This window comes from Microcaecilia unicolor, chromosome 6, assembly GCF_901765095.1.
Source record: "Microcaecilia unicolor chromosome 6, aMicUni1.1, whole genome shotgun sequence".
In the NCBI taxonomy this organism is placed as follows: Eukaryota; Metazoa; Chordata; class Amphibia; order Gymnophiona; family Siphonopidae; genus Microcaecilia; species Microcaecilia unicolor.
Window position 1 is genome coordinate 328,212,518 of NC_044036.1, and position 12,804 is coordinate 328,225,321.

Here is a 12,804-nt window from a genome sequence, read left to right on the forward strand (position 1 = left end):
GTCTCCGGTCAAAGCTGTGGCAGTGCAGCAGACCTTGGACAATCTGATCCGCCTGTGGGCGGTCGTTCCGGTGCCAGAAAATCAGCTTGGCAAGGGACGTTACTCCTTTTTCTTTGTGATACCGAAGAAAGGAGGTTCTGTACGGCCTATCCTCAAAGGAGTCAATTGGGCCTTGAAAGTTCGGCACTTTCGCATGGAGACCCTCCGCTCTGTTATAGCGGCAGTGAAGGCAGGAGAGTTCCTGGCATCCTTGGACATCAAGGAAGCGTACTTGCATATTCCCATCTGGCCTCCTCATCAACGCTTTCTGCGTTTTGCAGTACTGGGCCGACACTTCCAGTTCAGAGCCCTCCCGTTCGGGTTGGCTACTGCTCCGCGGACCTTCTCCAAAGTAATGGTGGTCATCGCGGCCTTCCTGAGGAAGGAAGGAGTTCAAGTCCATCCTTATCTGGACGACTGGTTGATCCAAGCCCCCTCTTATGCAGAGTGCGGCAAAGCTGTGAACCGGGTGGTTGCTCTTTTGAGCTCCCTGGGGTGGATCATCAACTGGGAGAAAAGCCAGCTGCGCCCGACTCAGTCCCTGGAGTATCTGGGAGTTCGATTCGACACCCAAGTGGGCAGAGTGTTCCTGCCAGACAATCGGATTGTCAAGCTTCAGGCTCAGGTGGACTAGTTCCTAGTAGCCTCTCCTATTCGGGCTTGGGACTACGTGCAGCTGTTGGGCTCTATGACGGCCACGATGGAAGTAGTGCCCTGGGCCAGGGCTCATATGAGACCACTACAACAATCTCTGCTGCTGCGCTGGACTCCGATGTCGGAGGATTATGCTGTGCGCCTTCCCTTGGACCCAGCAGTGCGTAAGGCGCTGAGCTGGTGGACGCAGACAGACAAGTTGTCTGCAGGAATGCCTCTGGTGACCCCGGAGTGGATTGTCGTCACGACAGACGCCTCTTTGATGGGCTGGGGAGCCCACTGCTTGGGAAGGACAGCGCAGGGGCTCTGGTCTCCTGCAGAGGCAAGTGGTCTATCAACCTCCTGGAACTCAGAGCCATTCGGTTGGTGTTGTTGGAGTTCATCCCGGTACTGGCGTTGAAGCCAGTGCGGGTCCTGTCGGACAATGCCACGGCTGTGGCCTATGTCAACCGCCAGGGAGGTACCAAGAGCGCCCCTCTAGCCAAGGAGGCCATGAATTTATGCCAGTGGGCGGAAGTGAACCTGGCACAGCTGTCAGCGGCTCTCTTTGCCGAAGTCATGAATGTCAAGGCGGACTTTCTCAGTCGCCATACCTTGGAGCCCGGAGAGTGGCAGCTATTTGCTCAGGCGTTCTTGAGCATCACGAAGCGCTGGGGCCAGCCGAGCCTAGACCTGATGGCGTCATCGGCCAATTGCCAAGTGCCGCGCTCTTTCAGCAGAGGACGGGACCCTCGCTCCCTGGGAGTAGATGCTCTTCTCCAACAGTGGCCGGCACAAGAGCTTCTCTATGTGTTCCCGCCCTGGCCCATGTTGGGCAGGGTGATAGACCAGGTGGCAAAGCATCCAGGCCGGATAATCCTGGTGGGTCCAGTCTGGCCCAGACGTTCCTGGTATGCGGATTTGATCAGGCTCTCAGTGGACCATCCTCTGCGGCTGCCAGTGGAGCAGGGCCTGTTGCATAAGGGTCCCGTGGTGATGGAGGATCCCTCCCCCTTTGGTCTTTCGGCCTGGCTATTGAGCGGCAGCGTCTGAGGAAGAAGGGCTTCTCAGACAAGGCATCGCCACTATGCTGAGAGCGAGGAAGCGCTCTACTTTTACTGCTTACGCCAGGGTTTGGCGTACCTTTGCAGCGTGGTGAAGCAGGCTCATTTTCTTCATTCACTGCTCCAATTTCTTCAGTGTTGGCATTCCTGCAAGAAGGTCTGGAGAAAGGCCTGTCGCTCAGTTCCCTTAAAGTCCAGGTAGCGGCCCTGGCTTGCTTCAGGGGCCGCCTGAAGGGTGCTTCCCTGGCTTCGCAGCCAGATGTGGTGCGTTTTCTCAAGGGAGTTAAGCACCTGCGCCCTCCTCTGCACTCAGTGGTGCCTGCGTGGAATCTCAACCTGGTGCTGAGCATTACAGAAGCCGCCCTTTGAACCCTTGTTGAGGGCATCTCTGAAAGACCTGACGTTGAAAGCAGTCTTTTTGGTGGCTATCACTTCAGCCAGAAGAGTTTCCGAGCTCCAGGCACTCTCATGTCGAGAGCCCTTTCTGCAGTTCCTGAGGCAGGAGTGTCTATTCGCACAGTGCCTTCCTTCCTGCCCAAGATTGTTTCTCGCTTCCATGTGAATCAGCAGCTCTGTCTCCCTTCCTTTCGTAGGGAGGACTACCCAGAGGAGTACTCTGCTCTTAAATATCTGGATGTGAGACGAGTCATCATCAGATACTTGGAAGTGACCAATGATTTCCGGAAATCGGATCATCTGTTTGTCCTGTTTGCAGGTCCTCGTAAGGGTCTGCAGGCTGCTAAGCCTACAGTGGCAAGATGGGTCAAGGAAGCCATTGCAGCGGCTTATGTGGCCGCGGGGAAGGTGCCGCCTATACAGCTGAAGGCTCACTCCACTAGAGCTCAGGCGGCCTCGATGGCAGAGGCCGGGTCCGTCTCCTTGGAAGAGATATGCAAGGCGGCAACTTGGGCATCGGCCCATACATTCTCCAAGCATTACCGCTTGACTGTGGCGGCACGGGCGGAGGCCCGGTTTGGAGATTCAGTGTTGAGTTCAGGGATTTCAATGTCCCGCCCTGGGTGAGTACTGCTTCGGTACATCCCACCAGTCTATGGATTGATCAGCATGATGATATGGAAGATAAAATTATGTATCATACCTGATAATTTTCTTTCCATTAATCATAGCTGATCAATCCATAGCCCCTCCCAGATATCTGTACTGTTTTTATTCTGGTTGCATTTCAGGTTCAAGTTTAGTCTTCAGTTACTTCAGAAAGACTTCGTGTTCAAGTTTTTTCACTTGGATTCTTCAAGAGTTGAGACGAGTTTGTGTTACAGTGAGCTGCTGCATTCCTCTCCCCTCCGTTTTACGGGGCTGGATTGAGACTTAAAATTCTGCCGGCACTCCCTCCCGCTTCGTGCGGTTGTAGGGCAGCTTTGTACCCCTCCCGCTTCGGCGGTGTTAGGGTCAGTCAGCTCCTCCCGCGGTTGCGGTTGCAGGATAAGCCAGATCCCCCCGCATCGACGGGTGTGGTGTCCCTCCCCCGCTCCGCGGGGATGAGCTGGACGGATTCCCCTCCCCCACTTGTGTGGGGATGAGCTGGGTTAATTCCCCTCCCCCGTTTCGGCGGTGGTGAGCTGGGCAGAGTGTCCCTTCGTGGGTGTAATTCTCTAAGTGCTGAGTCCTGCGGATGGAGCTTTGATATCGACATACTGAGGAGTTTCCGGCAGCACATGACCACATATAGGGAGGCAAAAGTTTGCTCTCTATCTCCACCTGCTGGTAGATGGACACAACCCACCAGTCTATGGATTGATCAGCTATGATTAATGGAAAGAAAATTATCAGGTATGATACATAATTTTACCTTAGATAGTTTTTATAATTGATCCATATTCAGTTACCTGTTATTGCTTACTGATTTCACCTTTTTCTGTTCACTGTTCAAGTTCTGCAACAATAAACCCTATTTGGTTTATTGACTCTGCGGTCCTGGACTAAGAATCCTGGTTTGTGTTTTTGGGTCTGTGGGTGGTTTCTGGGAACTGTGGGACCCCTGGAATGTGGCCTCAGTGTCCTAGAAATCACCGGGGAATAACCCGAGAGTGGGAGACTAGTCCAGAGGCAAGTGAGACCCAGTCGGTGCGTGGAGGGTGCTAGTATAGAGCATGAACCCAAGTGCAGGTGGCAGGTGGCAGCTAGGCTTTTCATAACACTCATAAATATTCCTTGCAGAGTGGCTGGGGGCCTCCCAGGACAGGGTTGGAACCACTGAACTAGATGACAGCAGAAAATGATTTACTGGTCTATGCAGTCTACCCAGTTATTCTTGTGTACACTACTAGGGATACATTGGAGCTGCTTAACCTAGACTACAGGACACAGCTTCTTAAAGTGTGGGTTGCAATCCCAAGTGGGATTGCGAAGCCCACATCTGGAGTCACAACCTGGGCTGGCACTTCATAGGATGTCATTGTCCTGTGATGCTCACAGGTTGTATGCTTTCTGCAGTCACATAAATTGGGGTTGAGGCTTCAGAAAGATTGATGAGCACTACTGTAGGATCTCTCTCCTTAATGGTTTGGGTTTCTGCAAGGTACTTGTGATAGTGGACTGGCCACTAATGGAAGAAGGATACTGGGCCAGATGGATCATCAATCTGCCCCAGTATGACTATTCTTATGATTTCTTTTTCCTTTGCACTCTACCGTCTTGGGCAGATACGCATACAAGGTCCTCTATTTAATTCACATCCTGCACCCTCAGTGTTTTCTCTCTCATCTAAATGGCTACCAGTACTAGTGTGGATGTTGCCCAAAACATCTGGCTCCTAGGTTTTTGTGGCCTTTCCCAGTTGTACCCCACCTTCACCAACCTACCACACTCACCCAGCCATGGGCTTTGGGTATATAATTTGCAAACATATGTCATCCATAATAATCATATCAAACATTAAGTTATATTTCTCTGGATAGTGGTTAGGATTCACTCTTATGGTTCATTTCAGAACTCTGCTGCACGTCTTATCTTCCGCCTGGACCGATACGCTCATATCACCCCTCTCCTCAAGTCACTTCACTGGCTTCCGATCAGGTACTGCATCCAGTTCAAGCTTCTCCTACTAACCTACAAATGCACTCAATCTGCAGTCCCTCATTACCTCTCTACCCTTATCTCCCCTTACGCTCCTACCCGAAACCTCTGCTCACAGGATAAATCCCTCCTCTCTGCACCCTTCTCCACCACCGCCAATTCCAGGCTCTGCCCTTTCTGCCTTGCCTCTCCCTATGCTTGGAATAAACTTCCTGAGCCCATACGCCAAGCCCCCTCCCTGCCCATCTTCAAATCCTTGCTCAAAGCCCATCTCTTCAATGTCGCCTTTGGCACCTAACCATTATACCTCTATTCAGGAAATCTAGACTGCCCCAATTGGATTGTCTGCACATTTTGTCCATTAGATTGTAAGCTCCTTTGGGCAGGGACTGTCCTTCTTTGTTAAACTGTACAGCGCTGCGTAACCCTAGTAGCGCTTTAGAAATGTTAAGTAGTAGTGGTAGCATTGTCATTAGTTCTGCCCCATCTAAGTTCAGCTGATCAGAACTAGTTCTACACAGCAGAAGACAACTGTCATGAAATGCCTAGCCACCCACCAGGGGCTACCCCACAGCCACTTAGAGGGTCTATTCCCAGCACAGCTCAGGTCTGCCTGCACCTGCCGCTTATGCTATACACTAGCACCTCCTCCTACTGACTGCATCCCAACAGCCTCTGGGAGAGTCTCCTGCTCTCAAATTATCCCCAGTGATCCTAGGTTATTGGGGCCACACTCTCAGTGGTCCCACAGTTCCTAGAAAGCACCCACAGACCCAGCACACAAACCACTAGGATTCTTAGTCAGTCCAGACAAGCAGAGGCAATAAACTAAAAATGCTTATTGTCATGAAAAATTAGAACAGTGAATAGAAAAGGTGCGATCAGCAAAACTATAACAGATAAATGAAATATGGATCAATTATAACACACTATCTAAACATTTGCATACTATCTAAATAGTACCTGAGGTGATCAGGAAATATAGCTACTCACAGATTATCAAGTATAACTGTTCACAGGGCCTCAGCAAAGAGATCTTTCTCTCTCTTCTCTCTGGCTAAGACTGGAGAAAAAGCCAGTACATCCTTGATGAATTTTGAGCTCCTGGGCCAATCAGAGCACAAAACAGCAAGTTTTAAAATTAGCTGGCCACATCACTGCAGGTTACCTCTTATCTGTGTTAACTAAAGAAGGACCAGTCAGTTCTCTGTAACAGCTTTAAACATAAACATGTACCACCTGCTGGCCAAACTAGAGAAATACACTTCAAGAAATAATACAGTTTACAGGCTTAAAACCCACTATATTGTCACAGTGATAAAGTGTGACATCCTCAGTTCCTTTAAATTATATCAGAACACACTCGGCTTGTGCTGAGTCCTATCCTACATAACCAGAGATCCCAAGCATTTATGTATGTATTTATGTAATAGAATTTAGTTCATGTCTTTTTCAGTAGTAGTTCGAGGCCTTCTTATCAAGGAATTTCTTCAAGGAATGAATCATCTTCAGATAATAAGATCTCTGAACAATTTTTGAAATGTAAAGGGGAAAGTCAAATGTTGGTCTAGAATTACCCCTAAAAACGTAATCAAAGGTTTAATAGAAATCAGATGGTTATTTTAGGCACAAAAGGAAAGGGTGCAGTTCTAGAAATCCAGAGGGCTTCACATTTACTAAAATGTAAATGTAACCTATGATCCACCAATCCAGTGACGTTCCTAGCTTGTTCGTCACCTGGGGTAGATCACTGCTGCGCCCCTCCGGTGCATCACCCCCACCAAGGCGCCCCCCCCCCCCCGAAGTGCATCACCTGACCTTTCCTCCTAGCAAGGGGGTGCGCGGAGCAGTTATGTGGCTGTCGGCTCTGCCAGTCCCTTGCCCTGGAACAGGAAATAACGTCAAAGGGGACGGGACCGGCAGAGCTGCAGCCGCGCGCCTGCACCCGGGGCGGATTGACCCCACCGCCCCGTCCTTTGGTACGCTACTGCACTAATCATTGATTCATCTGAGTCAGAGACATTTGCTTAGATACATTGCCTACATCACTCTCAATCACTGACTGACTATCATCTGCATGAAGTGAGCATGAAAACCCGAATTCTGAATCAGCAGGGCTAATGGAGAAAGGAAAACATTCAACAAGGTGGGAGCCAAAACTGATCCCCGTGGAACTCTATTATCAATAGCAACCTTGATAAGTAAGTTTATCCTGAAAAGTAAGAATGGAACCAGTTTAAAGCTGTGGAGGGTTTATCGCAAAGAGCAGCCACGGGATTTGAACTGGGCTTCCCTGGTTGCCAAGGCCGGTGCCCTAACCACTAGGCTACTCCTCCCAGAGATTTTCCAGGACACCTTCCGGGAACTCATGTATATAAATCAGAAGTGTGTGCATGTACTACAGTAATATAATCTGCAAGCATAATGAAATGACGGGTTACAGCTTGTTTAATTAGAGTCACTATGTACCAGCACATGGCTCAGAGTGCTAAACAGCTGTCCAAGCTACAGCAGAGAAGGAAAGGGGGCCAATCCGTCTGCCTGTAGGTGCTTAGCAGTGCCCAACTCCAAGGTGATTGCATCTTTCTCTGTAAACCTCTCAGCTGAAAAAACATTTTAGGTCATTTTAAAGGGCCCGGGGCCTTTATGGCGGTTTTGCCAACATGGAAACTTAGCAAACATTGCCTCATGTAGCAAGCTTACATTTTCCACATTTTGTTTTATGGTAAAAATATTTATAGGATCAGGGAAAGTACTGCAAGATGATATTTTTAGTCAGTGAAGTTGCTTTGTAAGCCGAAATACTGTCCCTGTAAATGACTGACTGGTTTTCTAAAAATGAAATTAAATATAAAATGCAAGAAAATTTGACATCTATGTTAATAAACAGCATATTTTAAGCAGAAATAGCACTATTCTGCGACACTCAAACAGAGAAAAAAAAATGTTAGAGAGACCAAGTTACCATGGAGAATGGCTATAGAGTACAAAACATGCCACAAAAAATGCCATTAAATGCAAAACTTGTGTTTTGCAACAACATGAGTGCAAGTAAGCTCCCAGGCATGGCATGCATGCCCGCTCCCCTTCCACAGCTTGCTGCTCGTTTCATAGATTTTGGATGAAAGGCACTTGTCTCGGCTCTAGTCTTGCCAACAAGACAGGGTTGGTCCAGTCCTGGTTCTGACTCATGGCATGCATGCAGGGACTTGTAGTCTTGCCTTTTGAGGGAATGAATGCAACTGGAAAATCAGAGCTAGAAGTCCCTAAATGTTATAGAGGGAATCTAGGACTGGACCAATCCCGCTGGATGAATCTCAAAACCAGCTGGCAACTCTACACAGTGATTAACACAAAACTTACCACATTTAGGATCTTTATCGTTTAGTCCTACCCATTCCTATAATAAAGGGGCTTAGCTCAGCAGTGAAACCTAACATGAAAATGAAAGAAGACGGGCTCAGAGCAATCATTAGGGGGCCCTTTTACCAAGCCACGTAGGCGCAGCGCGCCCAACGTGCACCAATTCAGAGTTACCACCCGGCTACCGCGTGGCCCGAGTGGTAATTTCATTTTTACATTTACATACGGCTGCTACGCGCACCAGAAAATATATTTTATTTTCTGGTGCAAGGCAAAAATCGGGCGGTAACTCCAACTTCACGCGTGTAGGTGATTACCGTACGGTTAACGTGAGAGACCTTACTGCTAAATCAATGGCTGCTGGTAAGGTCTGAGACTCAAAATGGACACGCGCCAATTTCTATTTTGACGTATATCTATTTTCGGCAAAAATTTTAAAAAGGCAGTTTTTGCAGGCACGCTGAAAAATGGGATCTGCGCGCACCCAAAACCCACGCCTACACTACCGCAGGCCTTTTTTCAGCACACCTTAGTAAAAGGACCCCTAAATGTGTTATCTCTGTTGCAGGATCCAATCAGGTGGGGATCATCTTCTGACATTCAGCCTATCAGGATTTCACAATGGTAGACGACATGGAAAAATAGAACATAAGAATACAGTGGAACTTGCCCAAACCAGGTGCAGTCTCTGAATCTCCTTACTAATGATCTTTATCTCTTTTGCACAATGTGTGCTGTAATTCCCCTAGCACAGCCCCTCTACATGGAGAACAAGTTTTACAGTTACCATCATTCTGAACAGAAGATGTGGAAGGGCTTTTTCGATATGTCGTCTACATTCAAAAATCAAGTGGTGAACATAGTGATTTTTGAACCAGAAAAACATCTTTTTATTTTGAAAATGGCCATTTGCTAGATGTTTTTGTGCTCAGTACCATTAAACAAAAAAACAACAAAAAGGTCCAAGGGAAAAAACACAAACACCGGCCACACAGACATCCCATCATAGAAGTGGGGCACCACAGTGGACTTCACAAAAAAGGTCTCAGGTACACATCTCACCGTTACCCCCTTATACTGTATGGAGAGCCCTCCACAACACATCAAAAACCTACTGTACCCAATTGTACACCACTACAGTAGCCCTCATGACTACAGGTGTTACCTATCTGTAGGTACAGTAGGTTTTTGGTGGGGTTTTGGAATACGGGCTTGGTTTCCTCTCTCTACAATGCACTGCACCGACCACTAGGCTACTCCAGGGACCCACTTGCCACATCTTTTGGGAGGGGGCAGGGTATAGGAGTCAGTGACCTCTGAGGGAGTAAGGGGGGGGGGGATCATGCCTTAATACCTCCAGTGGTCATTTGGGGCACCTTTTTGTGAAACTGGTCATGATCAAAACCGATCTAGACCGAAACGTGTTAATTTTTAGCCCTGGATGTTTTTGCTTTGTTCCATTATGGAAGAAAAATATTTAAAATCTGGGAACACCCAAATCCTGCCCGCAACACGCCCCCTTGTAATTTGGATGCCCTGTACAGAAAATCATCTTAAAATGGATTTCAAAAATAGTGATTTGAACGTTTTTGGTGGCAAAAAAAACCCCCAAACCATCTGCCGCTTTGTGCTTCTCTTTGGATGTTTTTCTGTTTCAAAAATGAGCTCCATAATCTAACTGGTGGCAAACCACATATTACCTTGGGATATGTGATGACAAAAGCTACCCATCCCGCTAAAAGAAAAGTGCTGAATATGATTGTGGCCATATCTTTCAACATCGAGTCAACAGGTGCTTCTGGCTTGGGCAGAAATCTTCCAGATGTTTCTTTAATATCATTTGGAACGGTAGCATGCATGTCTTCCGAAGGCTTGTCAGCAATATCAATCACCTGCAATCAAAAAATAAAAAGTACACAGTTCAATGAAGAGAAAGAGGTTACTTTACATCATCGTAGCTCAACTAGTAAAACGCAAGGTCTGTTTTCAGCGATCTGCATACCTTTTTTAAAACGGTTCAGATACCCGTTTAAAGTTATGCTGATTTTTAGGGTGTGGAATTGTATAAATTGGTCAGCTTTAAACTAATAACGTATCCACTTAAAGATATACCTGCTATATTTGTGGTTGGAGATAAAACACAAGCTATCCATTCAGTGGCTAAACTTCACTGATGAACAGATAATCTTGAATGCTACCCCCGGCCTGCCCTGAACCACATCCCACTGACCTCAACAGCTTTCATCTACATGGGGAGAGTAGTGCAAATTAACAACAGACTTTCCTATCCCATAGGCCAGAGTTTCCCAAGTGCAGTCCTGGAGTACCTCTTGCCAGTCAGGTTTTCAGGATATCTACTACTACTATTAAACATTTCTATAGCGCTACTAGACTTACGCAGCGCTGTACAAATGAACATGAAAAGACAGTCCCTGCTCAACAGAGCTTACAATCTAAATTGGACAGACCAACAGACAGCTAGGGGTGGGGAAATTGCAGTGGTAGGGGTGATAAGTGAGGGTGTTGAGTAAGAGAGTCATGGTTAGGAGTCTAAAGCAGTAGCAAAGAGGTGGGCTTTAAGCCTAGACTTGAAGACAGCCAGAGACTGAGCCTGACGTACTGGCTCAGGGAGTCTATTCCAGGCATAGGGAGCAGCGAGATAGAAGGAACGGAGCCGGGAGTTAGCAGTGGGGGAGAAGGGGGACGACAGGAGACATTTACCCAGCGAACGGAGTTCACGGGGAGGAGTTTAGGGAGAGATGAGAGCGGAAAGGTACTGAGGAGCTGCGGTGATTTAACCAGAGCTGACATTGTGATGTCATAATGCCTCAGTCCACCAATGCCTAAGAGCCAACCTCATCAGTGATGTCACAATGGCTTGACTGTCCTATACTTGGCTCATACTACTACTACTACTATTAAACATTTCTATAGCGCTACTAGACTTACGCAGCGCTGTACAAATTAATATGAAAAGACAGTCCCTGCTCAACACAGCTTACAATCTAAATTGGACAGACCAACAGACAGCTAGGGGTGGGGAAATTGCAGTGGTAGGGGTGATAAGTGAGGGTGTTGAGTAAGAGAGTCATGGTTAGGAGTCGAAAGCAGTAGCAAAGAGGTGGGCTTTAAGCCTAGACTTGAAGACAGCCAGAGACTGAGCCTGACGTACTGGCTCAGGGAGTCTATTCCAGGCATAGGGAGCAGCGAGATAGAAGGAACGGAGCCGCGAGTTAGCAGTGGGGGAGAAGGGGGACGACAGGAGACATTTACCCAGCGAACGGAATTCACGGGGAGGAGTGTAGGGAGAGATGAGAGCGGAAAAATACTGAGGAGCCAGTCAGGCTTTCAGGATATCCACAATGAATATGCATAAACTTGATTTGCATATGCTGCCTTTATTACATGCAACTCTCTTTCACACATATTCATTGTGGATATCCTGAAAGCCTGACTGGCAAGAGGTACCCCAGGACTGGACTTGGAAAACACTCCCATAAGGACTATGGTGGCACTGCACCCACATGCTTTCCATCCTCAACCATGCCTCTGCACATTTTTTAGTTATATTCAAAGATTTGCTAGTTCCTCCATGCACCAGAACTGTAATTGATAGGGATGCACATTTGTTAACAAAATCTGTGTGTGCAATATTGAATTAACATGTGTAAAGTCAATTTGCATAGGTTTAACATTTGATAAAAAATTCTTTAGAAATGAACCAAGGAAGTCTGAACTTTTTTTTCCATGCAGACCAACCTTTTCAAAACTCTTTTTTTCAGCACCAGCCGGAATCACATTTTCTTGTCCCTTGGGCAGATTGCTAGGAAATTTCTCAAGGATCTTTGTTGATGCCGATAATGGAAGTTCGTGATGCCCTTTGAAAATAAAGCAAAATGTTTTGATTTTCATTTTAATGAAGATAAATCATTTCAGGTTTTAAAACAAATTATAAGAGACAAGGTGTATTGACCAGGTACACTCCAATTGCTTTTAATCCCTTATTCTTGCCAGGTACAGTAAAGGGGATTTTCACCAAATGGCGTGAATTAGGTGTGAGAACATGGGGCCAACTGTTTGATACTGATTCCCTGTTGCCCTTTAATGCACTGCGGGATAGTTACCCAGGGATGGAGGGTGATGAGTTTGCTTATTGCCAGTTGGCATCCCTTCTCAAGAGTAAGGCGGTGCGAGAGGTAATGCAGCGTAAGAAAATTGACCTGGAGGAGATATGCGAGAAGTTTGAATCTTCCCGGGGCTTGATAGGTTCCCTGTACCACACCATAAGTAAGCAGGCACCCGGTTGTGGAATGCACAGGGGTGGCTGGGAGCGGGAATTGGGTGTGAAGCTGGGAGAGAATAGAAAAAGCAGTGATGCGGGTATCAATTCATGTTCCTCTGCAAGAGAACGCTGTTAAAGTATTATATCGATGGTACCTTACACCGGCCCGTCTGCAGAGGATCTTTCCGTCCTCTTCGGTCATGTGCTGGAGAAGGTGTGGTCACAAAGGTACAATGGGGCACATTTGGTGGAGCTGTATCAAAATTCGTGCATTTTGGAAGGCTGTACATTTCAGGCTACAGCACTGGTTGGGGTGTGTTGTGCCATGGGCCCCTGAGGTGTTCCTGTTTTCAGCTAGGATCGCAGGCCTACTGTCACACCAGCAGA

General features: G+C 47.4%; 1 protein-coding gene across 1 annotated transcript in view; it reads right to left on the bottom strand.

Moving 5' to 3' along the window:
* The window catches only part of ERN1 (endoplasmic reticulum to nucleus signaling 1), a 164,255-nt gene that overhangs the window by 28,043 nt on the left and 123,408 nt on the right, over nucleotides 1–12,804 (bottom strand). Inside the window, exons 11-12 of the mRNA XM_030208417.1 lie at nucleotides 11,895–12,013; nucleotides 9,836–10,027 (exon numbers count right to left, since the gene is read on the bottom strand). Coding sequence (XP_030064277.1) covers nucleotides 9,836–10,027; nucleotides 11,895–12,013 — 311 coding nt within the window. The remainder of the gene's footprint in view (nucleotides 1–9,835; nucleotides 10,028–11,894; nucleotides 12,014–12,804) is intronic.